Raw genomic sequence first — 21,509 nt, forward strand, 5'->3', positions numbered from 1 at the left:
TGGACACAATAGGCAATATTTATGGAGGATGCAATGTTTCTTTATGGTATTGAAGATAGCTGCTACAGCTTTCAATATATTTGCCTCTGGTATTCAGAATTTATGATTAACAACAAGAAGTCCAGAGACAATTTAATCTGATTCTTTGATATATGTACAATGAAAAAGAACTAAACCTTAAGAGAAAATAATACTGAATCAGATATATTATTTAAATTAAAAAAAACAAAGTGAAGCAAATTTTTAATGTTATTGTTAACAGCATTCATTGGAAATCGGAGCAAGTTATGGCACTCAAAGGTTCATAAAGCATAGCTGCAATTCCTGGAAAACTCAAGATTTGATTAAGGTCCAGAATAGAACTTCTACTTTTGGATTACAATGAACAAAAGGGAAGCCTCTCAAAGTCCAAACCTATGTCCCTACCATGAGTGGTGGAAACAGATAAGGCCAGTCAATGGAGCCCTGGTGAAGTTGTACAGGCCAATCCCCTGTATAGAGAACGCAATGGATTGCAAAAGCATTGATGAACCCCAACCATACCATCGACTTCAGAAGATAATGGAGAGAGGAGACCATCGATGGCCTATGCTCCACTGGGAGCCAAGTAAGTAAGTAAGAACAAAAGGGATCAAAACATGACATCAAACTTGGTTTAATGTTACAGAAAACGCAACTTTTGTTTGAGACAACACAGAAGTGCGTAGTGTAAGACAAATTCTTTTCATTATTAGTGAGGTTTGAAGATGTTCTACTTTACCAAATACTAGGATCAATATTGCAAAATACTAAGTTTGGCTAATTTGTCATCTTTGAGTATTTTCAGATTTGATTAGGGATCTTAAGGAACCCTTAGGAGACAACAATCACAATATGATAGACTTCACCCAGCAAATTGTGAAGGAGAAGCTAAAGTCAGATGTTTCAGCAATACAGCAGAGGAAAGAGAATTATTGAGGCATACAAGAGGAGCTGGCCAACGTTGATTGGAGGGGTACACTAGCTGGGATAATGGCAGAATAGCAATGGCTGGAGTTTCTGAAAGAAATTTGGAAGACACAGGAGAATTACATCCCAAAGAAGAAGTATTCTGAAGAGAGCATGACACAACCATGGCTGGTAAGGGAAGTCAACACCAACATAAAAGATAAAAAGAGAGCATATAACAGAGCAAAATTACTGGGAATTTAGAGGATTGGGCAGCTTTTAAAAACCAACAGAGGGCAAACTAAAAAAGCCATAATGAGGAGGGTAAAGTTGAAATATGAAGGTAAGCTAGTCAATAGTATCAAAAAGGATACCAATTTTTTTCAGATATAAGGTAGAGAGGTGAGAGTAGATTTTGGACCGCTGGAAAATGACACTGGAATTGTAACAATGGGGAACAAGGATATGAAGACGAACTAAATAAGTATTTGTATCCATCTTCACTGTGGAATACACTAGCAGAACGCTGGAAGTTCAGAGAGTGTCAGGGAGCAGAAGTGAGTGCAATTGCTATTACTAGGGAGAAGGTGCTTGGGAAGCCAAAAGGTCTTAAGTTGGATGAATCACTTGGACCAGATGGACTACAGCACTGGGTTCTGGGGTATTGTGGAGGCATTGGTAATGATCTTTCAAGAATCACTAGATTCTGGCATGGTTCCAGAGAACTGGAAAATTGCAAATGTCACTTCACTCTTCAAGAAGGGAAGGAGGCAGAAGAATGGAATTTAAAGGCCAATTAGCCTGACCTCAGTGGTTGGGAAGATGTTGGATTCTATTGTTGAGGATGAAGTCTCAGGGTGCTTGGAGGCATATGATAAAAATAGGCCGAAGGCAGAATGCTGTCCTTAATCTTGCCTGACAAATCTGTTGGAATTCTTTGAGGGAATAACTGGAAGGATACACAAAGAAGAATTGGTAAATACTGAGTACTTGGATTTTCAGAAGCCCTTTGTCAATGTGCTGGACATGAGTCTGCTTAGCAAGTAGGAGCCCATGGTCTTACAGGAAAGATAATAGCATGGATAGAGCATTAGCTGGTTGGCAGGAGGCAAAGAGTGTGAATAGAGGGAGCCTTTTCTGGTTGGTTGGTGGTGTTCCGCAGGGGTCAGTGTTGGGACTGTTTCTTTTTAAGTTATACATCCATGATGGTTTTGTGGCTAGTTTTGTAGATGATTCAAAGATAGGTGGTGGGGCAGTTAGTGTTGCAGAAGCAGTGAAGCTGCAGAAGGACTCTTAGACAGATTAGGAGAATGGACAAAGAAGTGACAGATGGAATGCAGTGTCAGGAAGTGTATGGTCATAGAGTTTGGTAAAAGGAACAAAGGCATTGAGTATTTTCTAAATGGTCCAAGGTGCAAAGAGAATTGGGAGTCCTTGTGCAGGATTCCTTAAATGTTAACTTTCAGATTGAATCAGTGGTGAGAAAGCCAAATGCAACATTAGTATTCATTTTGTTAAGGCTAGAATATAAAAGCAAGGATGTAATACTGAGGTTTTATACAGTACTGATGGAGTATTGTGAGCAGTTTTAGGCCCTTTATCTAAGAAAGGATGTGCTGATATTGGAGAGGGTTCAGAGGAGGTTCACAAGAATGATTCTGGGAATGTAAGGCTTATTGCATAAGGAGTGATTGATGGCTTTGGGTCTGAACTCACTGGAATCTAATAGAACAAGGGAGGGGGATTTCATTGAAACCTATTGGATACTGAAAGGCCTTGTTAGAGTGGATGTGGAGAGGATGCTTCCTATAGTGGAGGAGTCTAGGACTAGAGGGCACAGCTTCAGAATAGAGGGATGTCCATTTTGAATGGAGATGAGGAGGAATTGCTTTAGACAGAGGGTGGTAAATCTGTGGAATTTGTTGCCACAGGGAGCTGTGGAGGCCAGGTCACTGGGTGCATTTAAGGTGGAAGTTGATAGGTTCTTGATTAGTCAGGACACAAAAGTCTACAGGGAGAAGGCAGGAGAGGGAAGATGGATTAGCCATGATGAAATACCAGCGCAGATTCGATGAGTCAAATGGCCTCTTATTGCTCCTAGCTTTTCTGGTCTTAGCACTGCATATGAAGCCACTCCCCTCCAGCATACTCCATGAACAAGTTAAAATATTGCAATGCTTGTAATCCTCTGAAAAGTGTTGAACCAATTACATTGATTCAATTTTATTTAAAATAGCTGAGGGAAATGTCAAAACATTTTCATTCATAATTCAAATTTAAGCATTAAATTATATATTTATCATTTGACATTTATTTTATAGCCATTCAATGATTTTGCCTTAACTACAAATATAATTGTTAAATTTAGTTCTCTATTTTTCAAAAACAATTTTTATCGTTATCTTTAAAACTCCTTGCATTCATTGAAATGTCACAGTATGGGACAGCTTCAGATGTCAGTGGTGTTGGTATGCCATGCTTGGCAATGTAAGATGTAATGATGGGTGATTGCAAGTATAGCATATAGCTATTCAGAGTGAGTGTGTGGGTAGTCCCACCATTAACAGTTAAACTTTTATTTTAGTATTTCTAATGCTGTAGGTCCTATCAAAGTTGCTGTTCTGGTCTAATTAGTTTGCAGGGATTCCACATTTCCTGACTAAGCAGCGTTTTGGGACACGTGGTTACAAACGTGTCTTAAAAGTGAAATGTTAAACATGTGAAGGAAAACTATCATTTGACTAATACCTTTAATGACCTCATGACCTCAGATAATGCCAATGTGCATGGGTGACAGCATCTGCACTGTTTAACATTTAAATTAACTCCAGACGTTGTTATGGAAGCATCTAGGAGTGAGTAAAAGATACCCTGGGCAGTGTTTAAATTTGACTTAACATCATACTGGAGTTGTATTCCTTGTGATGTCAAATCTAACTGAAGTAAGAATGCATAACCCATGGAATCTCATATGCTTCACTTCAGTAAAGTTGACCCCAGCTAAATTTAAGTGTTAACTAAAACATTATCAACCATGCAATATGGAAACATATTTGAAATGGAATTTGCATTTAATTCAACACATGTGGAAAGTCTTTCTTTCAAATAATTGGTGAATTAATAAATAAAATCGATTGCATGCTTTCACCAATAATTTGTGAACTGTTTTTTCTTGTGTTTGGCAATTCGGGAACTGCAATTTATCTTCAGATTAACAATGCTAAATTGGAAAGCTAACGCGAAAGCTACTAAGGTACATTGATACGAGTTGCGGCATTGAAGTACCTTACGAAATGTTTCTGCAAATCTGTGCATTTCTCCTGAACATATGCTTTTACGTTAACAGTTCCTCTCTGGAAATTGATGAGAGCTGCATTTTAAAAAAATGTAGTGGTCGTCGGTTCGCATCGAAAAACTTTTTTAAACTGTCACTTTGGGAATTGGCAAGAGGCGCAGATCTGAGCTCAGCTCCGGGATTCGACGACGAGCCCAGGTGTGGGAGCAGCCTGTGATTAACCTGCCGCCGATGGTTCCGGAGCAGCCTCCCCGAGACTGGGAAAATTCCACTGCCGCCTTCTTCGCGTTGGCGCATCGCCCCCCTTTTAACGAGCGGAGCGCTGCCAATAATCTGGAGGGACCGAAGGAAAATAGTTGAGGTAAAAGATCGTATTTGTTTTTTTTTCGTGTAACTTGCAATGACTAAAACAAAATATAATAAAGCTGCGATGGCGCGGGGAAGGAAGGCGACCCCGTCTGCCGCTTCGTTTGCACCACCCAGCGGAGCCGATGAGACGAGTGTGCAGGCGCATTGCTCCCCTCTCCGGCTGAGTCCTCCCCTCAGCCCACGTGCTTGCGGTCGCCCCCATTGACAGGAGCCAGTGAAAAGCCGGCGGTCAGTACGCAGACTTTCAGTCTCACTTCGCCTGACTTGGCGGCTTTTTGTGAAGTTCTTTAAGCACGTTTCGACTCTATAACTGGACACGCTTTCCCCTCCCCAGCCCTCTTCCCTCTGGCTCTTAGAACATTGTATTCCTTCCCCTCTCTAACTGACTTAGTTGGATTTTTGGGTCCCGACACTGTCCTTTCGGCTGCAACAACAAAGCTCTAAATCTTTTGTTTTGCACTTTTCAGTAAAGCAATCATAACGTTTACCAGACTTCTGCAGCGGTTGAGAGGATACCGAGCCATATCGTGACCGCTAATTTAATTAACAGACTTTTGAAATTGCGCTTTTTTTTAAAAACAAAAGGTTGACCTGGAAATCCTTCAGAGCCAAGGAGCGAGTGTGTTCCCAGGATGGGGATACGGTGCTGTTGGAAATTCCTGCTGGGATGTATAGCTATAACAGGCTTCGCGGTGGAAAAAGTGACGGGACAACAATATGCAAGAGGATTTGAAGCACAACGATTCAATCCAAATGACATGAGGGAAGCAAACAACAGAGTGAGGCGAAGAGGCCAGCATGATATGCTCAGAGGGTATACATCTTTTTATTAAGATCAATATGCTTTGGTTTGAATATTTATATTTTAATGCAAACTCTAGCGGTTGGAATATTAGGGTAACGTATTGTGACAGTTGTGAAGCCGGACTTTCCGCTGAACTGTCACCAACCAAGATTTCTCAGTATGAGCATTGAGTAAGTCCCTAGATCTCCAGGATTTCTATGCAGGAAATTATCCTCGAGATGTGTTTGTGTGTAACAATGATCCGACGCATGCAGGGTCAGATTTTATCTGAAGTAACGTGAAAGGAGAATGCTGAAAATTTGATCACCTCTTATTTACATCAACGGCGATCAACTCCGGTGTTTTATATGTCTAGTTTTCGAAAGTGATCATTTTAATCTTGTTTGAAGACTTTGAACGTTATGATCAGTTAAAAGTTCATGAGTCAAGTTGGTTTGTAATGGTTATTGTCTTCAAAACTTTGAAATGAATAATGATGTTTTTGATGCCTTATGAATATGTTTATTAAGTCCATAAAATATAATTTTTTAGAATCAAATAAAAAGATCCTCAATTAATATGGGCAAGTCGGCCAATCATTTTTCTTAACAGGAAGAGACATTCTGTAGAACAAATTTGATAATGTTAGCAATTGACAAATTAACAATTTCTACTCAGAATTGCCAGATTTATGATAGGTTAGCAGAAATGAGAAAAAAATCTGAAGACAGAAAAATATTAAACTTAATTTGCCAAGCTTCCATCCTTGCATATATTATTTGTGCAACTGAACGTCGTATTTAGAAAATAATCTCTAAATTTAGTTTTATTTGTGAAATACAAAATTGGTTACAACTAAGAGTTTGGGTGTGCCCTGGTGTTGACCATTATTTCCTTTAAAGTGATCTGTTTAAAATTTCTGAATTTCTGAATGGTTTTGATTTTAAATATATGCATCACAGGCCAAATGTCTGTGGATCTCGATTTCACTCCTACTGCTGCCCGGGATGGAAAACGTTACCTGGTGGAAATCAGTGCATTGTCCGTAAGTGCTGTCGTTCCTACTTTTTCCATTTTATACAGAGCCATGTGATACTGAATGGTGCAATATAATATCTTTAACATATGGAAATGTTTAAGTAAAATATATACAGCTTATATGAAAATATCTGGACACAAACGTACAAAAGTCAAGATGATTTGTTCATGTATTATCTTTGTTATTATAAGGCTTTAATTTCTCTTAAGCCATTTATTTTTATCACAGAGCTTAAGTTACATTTTAGGTGCAGATGGGAAATTATAATTTGTATTTGAACAAGCAAATTTTCTCTTTTATTGCCAATGTCAAATGAAATCAAGACAAAGCCTAAACTGCAATTTGAGTACCAGGTTGTTAAGACATCAGTTTGGGAATCACATTACCTTATGTTTGGAATGCTGACAGGCAGAAATGTTTGCATCAGACTAGCTAGACACTGAACTTGGGTGGAGAGTAATGCACTCTGTCAGCTAGGTCTGGTGTTGGTGCATCAGTTAAATTATTGGGTTTAGTAATTGACATGCCTCAGTAAGTACTCCAGAGTTCATATTCCACCACTGAAATTGTGATTTTTTTCCAGAAAGCACTCTGGTCATGCATATTCATGATCACAAAAATACATTGTAAAAACACACCTTATTAATTGATGTCCTTCTGAGGGACAAGTCTACTATCTTTCCTAGTCTGGCCTATACTCCAGATTCATCAGTGTCATTCACTCTTAAACTGCTATAACAAGCCTCTCTATTCCCTATCCCTAAATCCCCTCTGAAACAAACACTGGTCTTTCCCTAAACATTCTGATCCTCATTAACCAATGAATAAATGAAAGAAGCAACTTCACAAAAGGGTGCAGCTTCAGTTTTGCAGAATTCATAATGTTTGCAGAAAACATTGTTTTCATAATGTTACACTGGAAGTATCCAATTGGGTCCAAACTAAATTGGGGTTTTTTTTGTCCACCTTTTGTCATTTGCTATATTGCTAAAGGTATTTGATGCTTCCAAGAATTATTTTATGATTTCTAATTTGTTCATAGTTTGGTGTACCAGGTGTTGAATTCAGTTATTGAGTCATAGAGCTATATAGCATGCAAATTGGCCCTTCAGCTTTATTAACTAAGTGAGCTCATTCTGTCCATGTTTTAATGCCATAATTTTTTTCTATGCTCTCCTTTAACCAAAGAATATATGTACCATGTACATAGTTGTTGCATGCTGAAGTACAGGTGCAAAGACTTGTGGCAGCAGCACAGGCGCTTAGTATCACGTAAGTAGCATTTACAAGAAAGACATAAGTTAAACATAAAATATACATTAACAAGAAGGAACCACAGTTGGAACAAAAAATGAAGTCCGTTGTAGCACAAAGTGATCAGGATGATCATAGTGCTACTAAGCTGTAGTGGTGCACCATCTGTGTGTTTTTAAAATAAGTTGTTCATCTTCCTCTCCACACTTCAAACATGCATACTCTGGTTTTGTACTCCCCTACCCTGGGGGAAAAGACTGGCTCTGGCTATTCACCTTATCCATGCCCCTTATATAAATACTTCAGGGAAAAATGGCCCTTGCCTATGAAGCCTCTCTTTATAACTAAAATTCTTCTGTTCTGATATCACACTCATAAATCTTTTTTGCATCTTTTACAGTTTAATGTATCTTCTTATCACAAGATGTCCAGAACTGTATGCCTAATGAGGCCCAACCAATACCTTGTAGAACCGTTTCATGATGTCCCAATGTTTATACTTGGTACCGTGACTGATAAACGCAAGTGTGCCAATGCCACCTACATCGTCCTGTCTACCTGTGTCACCGCTTTCATGGAACTATGCACTGCTCTTTGTTCTACAGCACTCCACAGGGCCCTCCCATTTACTTAGTCCTGTTCTGGTTTGTCTTGCCAAAATGCAACACCTTGTATTTATCTGAATTAACTCCACCTGCCATTCCTCGATTCCTTCGCATTTATTAAAGCTAATGACATTTCTCTTCTCCTGCTGAAGCACATGCACACAGTTTTGTTTTGTTTTTGACGATTGCTGTCTTCCCCATTGCTCTGGCTGCCATTTAACCGCATGTTTCATTGTGAATACCACCTGCCAATTTGGAGGAGTGTTGCACTGAGAGGGTCATACTCTCAATGTCCAACTTTTGTGTGATCCTGTACAGGGCATTATGCATATCCAAGCCTAGTATTTTGGTGGTCATGATGCATTCATTATCTGATAACTATGCAATTTGCATTTGAGCTGCAAGAGTGAAAAGTGATGAATAAGGACATTTTACAGGTGATGTGCCTCTTGATTCAGTTGATTCTACTGTGCACAAGGGCAACAAGCGCAAAATTAATATTATGTCACCAAACAGTGGTATTGTGTACATAAATTATCTGCTCTGACAATAACAAAGCAAATGCAGGTACCTTAGGAATGTTAGTGTACAGAGGAATCTTGTGATGCATATCCCTGTCCTGCTGAAAATGGTGACACAGGAGAATAGAGAGCTGAAGAGGCATTTGGTATGCTTGTCTATTTAAGCCAAGGCATTGAGTATAAGAACTGTGATGTCAGATTGCAGATGTATAAACAATGGTATGACCACACTTGGGAGTTTTGTGTAGAGTTCTTGTCACACAATATAGGAAGGATGTGGTAGCAATAGGGGGAGAGAATGCAGAAGTGATTCATCAGGATATTTGCTGGAATGCAGGTCTGTATTTGTAATGAGGAATTGGTTAGGCTGGATTTATTCTCACTAGAATGTAGGAGCGTGAGTGGTGGCTTTGTAAATATTTATAAGGATCTTGGCTAGAATGGAAAATCTTTTACTCAGGACTGGGGAGTCTTGAGCTTGTAGGTGTAGTTTATGGTGAGAGGGGAGAAATTTAAAGGAAATCCAAGGGGCAAGAATTTCACACATAGCACAGTGGGTCTCTGGGATGTCGGGCAGATATAATTACAGCATATAAAAACCATTTAGACGTTCTTGTATACAAAAAAATGCATGGTGGTATACAGGCCTAATGCAAGCAAAGGTTGGTGTAACTAGGGATCACAGTCAGCATAGATGAGTTCAGCCAAAAGGGTCCATTTCTATGCAAAACTGTTTTTGTGTTACTATGAATTTAACTTCCTGAACTTCTCTGGAGTAGGTCTGGTGAGCAGGTTTCAGATTCATGCTAGTCTTCTATATACCGTAAAACCCTGTCATCTCAATGTCTTTGGCTTTACTATCAATAATATTTCAAGCAGCTGTAGGTCAAGCAGAGTGAATTAAAGATAGTTTATTTTTGTTCAGTCTATCTTGTATCACAATCATCATAAATTCATTTTTCAGAATAGCTGGATGGTCACAATGCCAAAACAAAAGTCAGCACAAAATTACCATACAAATCAAATTTATAACTCCAAACCTGTCAAGGTCTATACCTGTAGTGTCTACATTCTTTGTAGTCCCCACACAGTGGTTGCAATGTGATCGATAGAAAAAGCTACTGATTGAGGATCAGTTGAATGGATATCTCTGAACGCCACTTTATTAGCCAGTTAATTTTATCCGTCTCATCATGTTCTGATAAATGAACATCAAGCCAATAGAAATTTTGGCCTTGTGCTACTTGGAACTGAAGTTGGACTTTCCAACATGCTTGAGGCTGTGAGCTTTCAGAGGAAGCAAACGTTTTTACTCCACTTGTTGAATTGGATCATCCTCATGAAAGTGCCTGTGTTCAGTGCAGATGTAGACCTGAACTGGTGGCAGCGTCTTCTGTCTTAATACCTGGGCAGTACTGGAGAACAATAACTTCTCTGTCAGCTTATTTATACAATAATAGTCAGCCCTCCTTATCCACGGATTCTGCATGCGCGGATTCAACCAACTGCGGATTGGGAAAACCTGGAAGTTCTCTCTCCAGCACTTGTTGTTTGAGCATGTACAGACTTTTTTCTTGTCATTATTCCCTAAACAATACAGTATAACAACTATTTACATAGCATTTACATTGTATTAGGTATTATAAGTAATCTAGAAAAGTACAGGCAGTCCCCGGGTTATGAATAAGTTCCATTCCTAAGTCCATCATTAACTCAGATTTGAAGTCAGAACGGGTACATCCGGTATTATTTAGCGTCAGTTAGTCAAACGTTTGTCTTAGTGTATAGTATATATTTTACCTTTCTATGCATATAAAACACTTAAGAAACATATGTATTTCAATAATTAAACCACTGCGTTGCTCAGTAATAATTGCAGCTTTCATCAGGGCAGGGCCTTTCACATGCTCCATTAAAATTGTTCTGATAGTTGACCGACTGTAGCCTAACGCTTTTCCAATGACCGATGGCGTTTCACCTCTTTCCGATCGGTTTATTACTTCCACCTTACTTTCAATCGTGATTGTGACTATTTTCATGAACAGAAACACTGCGGATTCAGAGCTGCACTGCCAGGTCCTAATGTCCACCACATGGAGACATGTTAAATAAAGTCTCGGGTTCCACTGGGTCCTAAAGACCACCACACTGAGCCAGGTTAAATAAAGGACTTAGGCACCTGCGTTTTTTAGTATCTGTGGGGCGGGGGGGGGGGGGGGGTGGTGGTCTCGGAACCAACCCCTCATGGATAAGGAGGCCTGTGTATAGATTAGAAATGCTGAAGTAAAGTTTAAATGATCAAGGAACAATTTTATTTGCCATATGCTTGTACGTGCATTAGGAATTTGCTGTGTTTTGTTGGTCAGGGTGTGAAAAAAAACAGCAATTACAAAATAAGAATGATATAAAAAATAAAATTAGAAGTTAAAATATGGAATACAATGCGCATAAGTACATACCAGTGTGCAGCTTTTATCCCTATCAGTACAGTGACAGAGATAAAGGGAGGGTGGAAATACCACAGGGAGAGCAAAAATAAGTGGTTTATGTATATGCCTGTTCTGAAGGTCATGTTGCAATCAAGCATTACACTAGGATTGTGATTTTTTTTTCATTTCAGACAACTGATGGAGATAAAGATCTTTTTTTAAAGATTGGCTTTATTTGTCATGTGTACATTGACACATACAGTGAAGCGTATCATTTTGGTCATCTTACATCAATGACTAACATAGTCTGTGGATTATGCTGGGGGCACCTCAAGTGCTGCCCCACTTCCACCACCAACACTGCATGCCCACAACTGACTAACCCTAACTGCATGTCTTCAGAATGTGGGAGGAAATCGGTGGAAACCCATGCAGTCACTGGGGTTGTGAGGCAGTGGTTGTCCTCTCTGACAACACATTAGTGCAATTTATGGCAGAATGGCAAACAATGGTTTCTGCCTTTAGTTGTTTGGTTGGTGAAAATTTCAGTGACACTAGAATATTGGATAATCAGACTGACTATTGAGAAACTCTGGAGGTGTCAAGATAGGCTCTGCTGAGGGGTAGCTGAATGTCCTAACCCCAGATGTACAAACTGAAGCTTTGTATTTAGATGTTTCCATGCACCAGACTGTAGAAAAGGGAATAGTGGGGAGAGGGTTGAGAAATGGAGTGTGTGGTGTGGCAACTGGGGACATCAGGTGCTACAGTAGGTTCCCATGACATAGAAGATGTAATAGTGCAAGGCAAGGGTAAGATTGGAAGCCAGTGAAGATGATTAATGGTACATAAAAGTGGAACCAAGTGACTGAGGTCCTGCTCAGCTGATAGTGACTGTGGTGGAGGATTTTTTTTTTAATCAATCATGGTCAAACAGAATCAAGAAGGACAGAGATAGATTCCTTTCTTTTTGAATATAATTTATTTTCTGGTAAGAGATGGATCAATGGGCAAAAACCTGATTGGAATGTTTCAAATAAAATTTGGTCCTGAATTTGGGTGGAAGCAAAAGATGCAAGGACTTTGGCAATAGTGAAGAGAGATTCTAGTTTGCTAAGACAAAGGATATTTTTGTGGATGGGGGATGATTCTAGATTTGAAAGTGTTAGATATTGCTAGAAATTTGCAAATTTGAGCCCAGGAAAGGCTGCACAGAAGATTGATGGGCTTAGAGTCAAAGGAGTATGATATCATGTTCCACATAATAAGTGGCCAACAAGTTACCAGAAATTTGTATTTATAAACAAATACTTTTTACTTCAAATAAAATCTTTTGAAGTAACTAAGATTGGTATTGGCTTCTAGCACAGGATGGGGAATGAAGGGCCTTGTCTGGCATGTTAGTATGTATAATATTGGCTTTAGATGTTTGAATAGTTTCGGCAAATGGAATGAAAATGTTTGCTTTCTCTAGAAGGGTCATGGTTTCAAATATGTTGGAAAGTCTCATTACAGTTCCAAGTGGCACAAGGCCACAAAACAATCTGTTGGCTAGGTGCTCATTTATCAGAGTCAGTGAACATAATGAGAGGGGTTTTTTTTGGGGGGGGGGGGGATTGCCTGGCCAGTACACTAGGCTACAGGGCTGAAATAAGTTCATGAAAATTTTTGAAGGACCTGACAGCTATATATGCCTAGGAGAGAAAATAACACTTTTTCAATTTTCTTGTATTATTTTTCGGCATTGTATTATCCTGAATGGACCGATGAGCACATTTTTATTAGTCTTATAGGGCTTTAAGGGACCTGCTGTGTATGTAAAATGTTAATTGCAAGAACAACCAGATAGATGAAAGTGAGAACAGGGCAATGAATTAACATTAGTGATCAGAAGTAGTGGTGTTCACTTACCCTGCACTTGGTTTCCCTAACATAGAAGTGCTATTTGGTACATGGTATGCTAATAAACTCTTCTCGGTCTTCCAGCTCGGTACAGGTATGGATTTTAAACAACATTTCGATGACAAACTCTACCACCTTCATCAGGGATGATGCATCAGTTAAAATCGATGCTTGTACCGGGTGGAAGCCTGAGAAAAGTTTATTTGTCAAATACGCTGGGAAAGTTCGAGATCCTTTTCATGGTATGCAACTCCATAAAAGAATCATAATAAATAACTTTCATCTGCAAGATATGGTTGGTCCCTGAGTAGTGAAGACAGAAAGCATATGACAACTGTTGCATATCCTATGCTTGTGGAAGAAGGTGCCAAGCAATGCTATTAACATTTTTTCACAACTATGCATAAAGTTCAGCAATTCTAATGCTTTGTAATTTAGTAAAATGTTGCAAGAAAGTAATCCAATAATTCCCTTGATTTTCTCATCAGTAGTAAACAAATGATAGCATTATTATACAGAAGAAACCTGTCCAGACTTTTAATGCAGTTCATACCATAAGTTGTGGTCACTCAATTGAAAAAAGCCCAATGTTCTGCTAGGATCAGGTACTAGTGTGAACCGAGTAAGTAGTGCCTTGTCCCCATAACCTTTCGAGGTATGAGTGTGGGGGAGAAATTTCCCCTTGCTTGGTAATGATAAAGAAATGATACATTGACTGCATCGGAGATGAACTTTGAAACCAGAGTACAGTATGCTAATTTTACTTTGACATGCTTATTGCTATTAAGCAAAAGAAGAACATCTAAACAGCATTTGTAAGTTAGAATGCAATGTAAAATGTTTTACCAAGAAAAATAAAATGTGAATGATCATTAGATTGTCTTTGAAACAAAGGCAAAGGTTTAAAAAGAAACTTTAAAAATAACTCAGTAATGATTAAAGAAATTTATATCTTCATCAATGTGAGATCTATTTTCAATGCCTCAGATTGCAAAGTTGCTTTATGGTAATTTAGATGTGCATCCCTGTTAATTTTCATTTAAATTGTATAAGTCTTAAATTTTCTAGCATGCTTGATGTCTTATAGTTAAGTGCAACAGTCATAACCTTTAAATGTGGCACAACTTTTAAAGTAGTGGGATAACACTAACAGAACTTCTGTGCATGACTGCTTTTATACAAGCAGGTATATATTGCAGTCTAATTTGCTTCACAATAATGGCATGTGTTCTCCCATTTACTTTTACCACATAATCTAGGCCAATATACAATTAAATCAGAAATGCACTCTTAAATTCCATATTTGAAATTTTGTTTACTTGTATCCACTGCTTCTCATCTGCAGCTATTTGTCGAAATACCTGTGGTGATGGATTCTGCTCACGCCCCAACATGTGCACCTGCTCCAATGGACAAATCTCTCCAAGCTGTGGGACGAAGTCACGTAGGTTTCTCAGTATTTCTTTTACCACTTTATTGCTTGTCCGTCACCATTAGCTGAGTGAAACTTTAGATTGTGTTCTTCAGCAACACATACTGAATAGCTATAACGTGCAAAGCAGTACATTTTTTTTAAATAAAGGAGATTGATAATGATTAAAGCTTTTTAACGCTTCACTTTATTATAAGAATTTATAGTGGCTTGGGCAATATTGTTGGAGGTTCTATCTAATCTTTCATAAAACTTTGTAATGAACTATGATATTTTGTTTATTGTTCAATGATTATACTGTTTCTGGAGCTATTAGGAAATTAATGGTAAATTAATACTGTTTTGTAGTTCAACAATGCAACATCAGATGTATGAATGGAGGGAATTGTGCAGAAAACCATTGCCAGTGCCAGAAAGGATACACAGGAACCCACTGCGGACAACGTAAATAGATTTTACTGATGGATATGTGATTAAAGTAGTAGTTTAACAGTAAGATTAGAATGCATCATTGTGGCCCAGTGCTAGGAAAATGTTGACATCAAATCCCCACACAAATTTAATCTGTTTTAATCAAAGGATTTTTTTCCTGCTGTCATTTGCTTTTTATAGCAGTTACAATGGGAATTTTACTATTCATTATTTGAAACAGTACTGTAAATGTATTTAAAATATATTCTGTATCAGCATTTTAAAAAATAAAATTGCTGATGGGGCTAGCTTTTAAATTTGATAGAATTAATTAGCTTGATTTTTCTTTTGAAGGTTGAACATTACTGTCCGTTGCAGTTTGGAACCTTAAGACTTGTACACAACTTTGGAAAGTTGCGTACCTTTGGAAACGTTCCGAAGGTGCTTCCTGACAATATCCCAGTTGTGTTTTGTGCACAATCATTTATGGAGTACAGTGCTGAAACAACCGTTTTCCCACCGTTTCCAAGTAACTGTGCTGGGAAATCTGTTTTCTGAATCCCACCAGCTCCATAAGTTTCAAAGGAAAGAAATTACTTTGAAAGAGAGATGCATTTCTAATGTTTGTTTATTTTGAATAAGTTGAAGTATGGCAAACATATTAGTTTATTATATCTTTTAGTGTTTTAAATTGCTTTCAAAATAATCATTTTTAATTTGCATGTTATTAATGCCAGTGTTCTTCACATGTATTTTTAAGTATTTGTAAAACCAAGGAAACTCTCAAAAACATTCAAAAATCAGTGACTATTTTTATCAGTTGATGGACCTGGGATGTTGTTTGGTGGGATGATGCTGGATTACTGTCCTATAGGAAGCCTTGTTCTTGAAATTTAATCATCACTGTAGAGCATTGATAAAAGATGGGAAATAGCACCAGTCTATCACGAGTCTAAGAATTCTGTATGTGGCTCTCCATGAATATTACAATAACTAAATTTAAAGTAGTTACTCTTTGAAAGTAACGGCCTTGTGTAGGAATTGTTTTGTTGCACAAAAGTAAAATTAAGGTACTTTTATACATGGAGAAATATGGGGGGATAAAATCAAGACAAATTTGATCTGAGAACCTTTTGAGATTTTTAGCGTTCAGGAATTGGGCAAGAACAGCAGATATTAGGACTAGTTTTCCTTTCCCTTCATGATGTCACCAGATAAATTTTCAAATGGCTAGGAGCTTTGTTTATGGGGAATTTTACTGCAGACATCAGTGAGCCATTTTCCTTATGTAGTTTCATATCCATGAATTTAAATTGACGGAAGATCACAGATGAGTAAATCAGGATAGATGATTTTCAATCTTAAATTCTTGGGTTGACATTTTTATGCTATAAATCTTGCCGTGGGGAGTTCTGTTTCAAGCTATGCTTTGTTTATTTGTTTATGTGAATTGTGTCATTTTCTCCCCACTGCAAGATGTTCGAGCTTCTCTTTCCTCAGTACATACTCCAGAAATTCCAGATACCATTTCCTAATTGATAATACTTATTTCAATACTTTTTCCATTTGCTGCTTTGTCCTTCCACGACATTTATATTATTCTCAAAAATCATATTTCTGTAGCTTTGAGTTTTCCCTCATTTTGCTTTAATATTGTTCACCATATGCTTCCATGTGTTAACATGGAATGAACGTAGCACTGCAGCACTGACCTTTGTACCCATAGGAATTGTTATTTTTTTAGTATCTTGCTCAAACGTACATTTAGCAATCCAAATCCTTCTAATTTCAACATTATCCATGCTGTCAGATTTTATTGAGCTCCCTAAGTAACTAAGCTTCCATGTCAGCTTAATTGTTTCATTATCCACTTTCGGTTCACATTTGTGTTTCTTTGTGACAACCATATATTCAGTCTTCTTGCACAAGTTTATCAACATGTAATGTAAAAAGAAATGGACCTAACACTAACCCCTGCAGAATGCCTCTAGTCACTGGCAGCCAACCAGAAAAGGTCCACTTTGTTCCCACTTTTTTTCCTTCTGCCAGTCAACCAATCTTCCGTCCATTCTTGTATCTTTCCTGTAATACCATGGGCCCTTAACTTGTTTAGCCACCTCGTGTGGAAACTTGTCAAAGGACATCTGAAGATCCAAGTAAACAACATAATTCTATTGACTCTCTTTTGTCTATATTACTTGTTGTGTCTTCAAAGAATTCCAACAGATTGGTCAGGCATGATATGCCCTTAAGGAAACCATGCTGACTTTGGCCCATTTTGTTGTGTACCTCCAAGTACCCCAAAACTTCACCCTTAATGATGGACTCTTAAATCTTGACAATTACTGAAATTCAGGCTGGAAGGCCTGTAATTTAATGTATTTTGCCTCCCTCCCTCCTTAAAGAGTGGAATGATATTGGCAATTGTCTAGTCCTCAGGAACCATCCAGAATCTAGTGATTCTTGAAAGATCTCTAGTAATTCCTCCATAATCTCTTCAGTTACCGCTTCTACAATCCTGGGGTATAGTCCATCTGGTCCAGATGACTTATCTATGTTCAGACCTCTCTACTTCCTAAGCATCTTCTCCTTAATAATAGTGACACCACTCACTTCTGCCCTCTGACAAAGTCAAATCTCTGGCATGCAGCTAGTGTCTTCAACAGTGATGACTGGCGCAAAATGCTTAAATTGTCTGCCATTTCTTTGTTCCACATTACCACCTCTGTAGCATATTTCCAGATGACACCAAGATTGGGGGTGTAGTGAACAGGAAGGAAGGCTATCAAACCTTGCAGTGGGATCTAGACCAGCTGGAAAAATGGGCTAAAAGATGGCAGATGGAATTTAATGTAGACAAGGGTTAGGTGTTGCACTTTGGGAGGATAAACCAAGGCTGAACTTGCACAGTGAATGGTAGGGCACAAAGGGTTGTGGTAGAACAGACAGATCTTGGAATACAGATCCGTACTTCCTTGAAAGTTGTGTCACAGGTAGATAGGGTCATAAAGAGAGCTTATGGCACACTGGCCTTCATAAATCAAAGCATTGAGATGCATGTGGAAGTTGTATAAGTTGTTAGTGAAGCCTAATTTGCAGTATTGGGTGCAGTTCTGGTCACCAACCTACAGGAAAGATGTGAATAATATTGAAATAGCACTGAGGAAAATTTACAAGTATGTTGCTGAGTCATGAAGATTTAAGTTGTAGGTCAGGTTTAAAAGGGTAGAATTTTATTCCATGGAGTGTAAGAGAATGAGGAAGAGGTATACAAAGTCATGAAGTGTATAGGTAGGGTATATGCAAGCAGGCTTTTCCTCTGAAGTTGTGTGAGACTAGAGCTAGATTTCATGGAATAAGGGTGAAAGGTGAATTGTTTAAGGGGAAATCATGGAAAGCTGCCACCCTCAGGGTGGTGAAAGTGTGGAATGAACTGCCAGCAGAAATAGTGAGTGTAGGATTAATTTCAACATTTAAGAGAAATCTGGATTAAGAACATGGACGGGAGGGGTATTGCCTAGGTACAGGTTGATGGGACGAGGCAGAATAGTTTTGCATGGACTAGATGGGCCAAAGGGCCTGTTTCTTGCTGTAGTCCTCTATGACTCTAGCAATATAGACCAACTTCCACTATTTCTCTCATGTACTTCTGTACTTCTTCATACCTGTAAAGCTTCCTTCATACAGGAGAGCTGTTAAAAACTCTGGACTTATCTGTATTTCCAATGAAATTCTGTTTGTACTGCTTGGAACTGTGTTTCTGAGGGACATCAGAGTCAGATATTTAAGAAATTTTTCAAGAGATGTGAAGAAGGCTGGTGGAAGCTGCTGATATAGTTTACTTTGCTACTTTCATAGAAATTTTAAAATATTGTCGCTAGAGCTGAGATTTTTGTATTGCTTTTTGCAGATTTAAATTGAATTCCAATTCACCTACCCTGATTTTTTCCCAATGTTACATGGCAATCCTTTGTTAGGCATGAAAACTGTGTTGTAGATCTATTCGAGTGGAAGTTCATTAACTCTTGACCATTACACATTGCACAGTATGGTTATTCAAAAAAATGCATTCTGAGTTAATTAACTTTTGTATGACAGTTTCATGAAGAGCTTACAGTGCAGGTGGACATCTGTCAAAGCCATTGAGTGCTTCCGCAAATATTCCCTTGTGATACTTAGTATTTCATTTGAGCACATTTTACTATTCTTCACCAACACTTGGGAATCTGAATGTGTTGACAGTTGTAAAACTTTACAATTTCTCCATGTTACAGCTGTCTGTGAAAATGGTTGCCAGAATGGTGGTCGTTGTATTGGACCTAATCGTTGTGCCTGTGTGTATGGATTTACTGGTCCCCAGTGTGAGAGAGGTAAGAACAAGTCTTCTTTGATTTCTTCAGATAGATTCAGTAAACATAGGAGGAGTTGAAGGGTGTACTGAGTTTCTGATAAAGCAAAGATGAGAGGAAAAAAATTAAAGGCGTTTGCCATGGAAGTTACCAAGAGCATATTATGCTACTTGTTACAGTGCTTTGTAATGATTAACTACTGTCCAGCTTAGAAGTATGATACCACTATATACTGAATGTATGAAAACAGCAAGCTCTTCTAGCATTATTTCTTCGATTGGAAAATTAAAAGGAAGCATTATAGTTGGTATTAAAATGAAGCTATTTCATGACTAACTCTTTTCAGAAGAAACCAATGTCAGTGTTTGAATAACCAAGGCATTTGGCATTTAAACCAAAATGCCAAATATCTTTTCAGCTTGGTTTCTGTCAGAATGATATTTTTGAATTGATTTTTTTGTTTACAAAAGTGTCTAGGTCCAGCATCGACTAAACATAGTTCTAATTAAATTCCCAAGATTCTCCCTAAACTATAGGGTGAACTTCAAGCTGTCTGTCAGATGTGACATACAGAGATGCAGAAAGGAAATATTGACTTTGTCTGGTATAAAGATCAGTAGACAAATTCTTGTGAAGTTGGAGGATGATCTACCTAAACTATATTAAAGACTTATAACTTCAGTAACAAAAAACAAGTGAGTAACTGGAATAATATTGAGCACTGTTGCTGGTGAAGAAGGTTGCTTCACATTACTTGGTTTAGGGCAGTCTAGTTCCAACATTAAGATCTATCCATTTCCTCGGAGAATATTCACTAGGTTGCTGGTGGGCTGGACAGGGTCTATGGAACCTCAGTATGTCTCCCACCAAACTTGCCATTTTTTTTTCCTTTTTCTGACAGTTGCTGAGCTCTGACGCAGTGTGGTGCATGCTGTGCACCATCTCTGCCTTGTGCTGTCTCTCTGACATTTCTGTCTTTTCTCTGGTCAAATAACTTAGAGTTGTCATTTTCAAAATAAGTTGCGATACAGACAGAGACTTGTAAATTGCTTTTAATTTTAGTGATTTTTTTTATTTCAGAAATTTGACAGCTGAATTAATGTGAATATTTGATAGTTACATGTCATAAGTAATTGCTGCAGAGGACATGGCTCTCTATCAGGAGCATGTAATTTGGAAAATAGTCACTTCTAAAGGAGTACAGTAAAATATATTGTCATGGGAGCCTTGCACAATCTAATCAATTCCTTCAACTTGCTCACATTGAGTGTGAGTTTGTTACTGAAACAACACTCAATCAGCAATCTGTCTTTTTCCTGTACACCAGCTCAGCACCATCTGCTATTTTACCAAAAACTAGTGTCATGGGCAAATTTATAGATGACATTTGAGCAGTCGTGAGTGTAGGGAGAGTTATAACAATGGTCTAAGCACGCATCCTGAATGTGTGCCTGTGTTGATTGTGTGCAAGGAGCAGATGTTATTACCAATCTGCATTGGCTGTGGTATCCTGATAAGGAAGTTGAGTATCATTTACAGGAGGTGGTACAGGCTGGGTTTTAAAGCCTGGTGATTAGAACTGAGGGGATGATGGTGTTAAGTACCAAGCTGTAATTGATTAAACAGCAGCTTTATATATATATTTTCCAGTTGTATAGGTGCTCCAAAGCAGAGCAGAGAGCCAGTGAGATTGCACCTGCTATACAGGCAGTCCCTGGGTTACATACGAGTTCCGTTCCTGGGTCTGTCTTTAAGTCGGATTTGTACATAAGTCGGAACAAGTACATCCGGTATTATTTAGCGTCAGGTAGTCAAACTTTGGTCTTAGTATATAGTATATATTTTACCTTTCTATGCATATAAAACACTTAAGAAACATATCTATTTCAATAATTAAACCACTGCGTTGCTTAGTAATAATTGTAGCTTTCATCGGGGCAGGACATTCACATGCTCCATTATTCTCTCTTTATCCTTTAAAATTGTTCTGATCTTTGACCGACTAGCCTAACGCTTTTCCAATGACCGATGGCGTTTCACCTCTTTCCAAACGCTTTATTATTTCCACTTTATTTTCAATCGCGATTGCTTCCCATCAATGGAACAGAAACACTGAGGGCAGTGGGTCACAAGGTCCGCTGGGTACTAAGGACCACCGCACTGAGACAAGCTAAATGGGACAAGTGGGGGCT

General features: G+C 38.4%; 1 protein-coding gene across 1 annotated transcript in view; it reads left to right on the forward strand.

Annotated features, from left to right (window-relative positions):
* The first annotated feature begins 3,269 nt into the window (after nucleotides 1-3,269).
* The window catches only part of LOC132394149 (fibrillin-2-like), a 309,064-nt gene continuing 290,824 nt past the window's right edge, over nucleotides 3,270-21,509 (forward strand). The window contains exons 1-6 of the mRNA XM_059969944.1: nucleotides 3,270-4,583; nucleotides 5,177-5,405; nucleotides 6,338-6,420; nucleotides 14,471-14,569; nucleotides 14,906-15,001; nucleotides 19,243-19,338. Of these exons, the coding sequence (XP_059825927.1) occupies nucleotides 5,224-5,405; nucleotides 6,338-6,420; nucleotides 14,471-14,569; nucleotides 14,906-15,001; nucleotides 19,243-19,338 (556 nt within the window). The 5' untranslated portion in view covers nucleotides 3,270-4,583; nucleotides 5,177-5,223. The remainder of the gene's footprint in view (nucleotides 4,584-5,176; nucleotides 5,406-6,337; nucleotides 6,421-14,470; nucleotides 14,570-14,905; nucleotides 15,002-19,242; nucleotides 19,339-21,509) is intronic.

The sequence above is a fragment of the Hypanus sabinus genome, chromosome 5 (genome assembly GCF_030144855.1).
Source record: "Hypanus sabinus isolate sHypSab1 chromosome 5, sHypSab1.hap1, whole genome shotgun sequence".
Taxonomy (NCBI): Eukaryota; Metazoa; Chordata; class Chondrichthyes; order Myliobatiformes; family Dasyatidae; genus Hypanus; species Hypanus sabinus.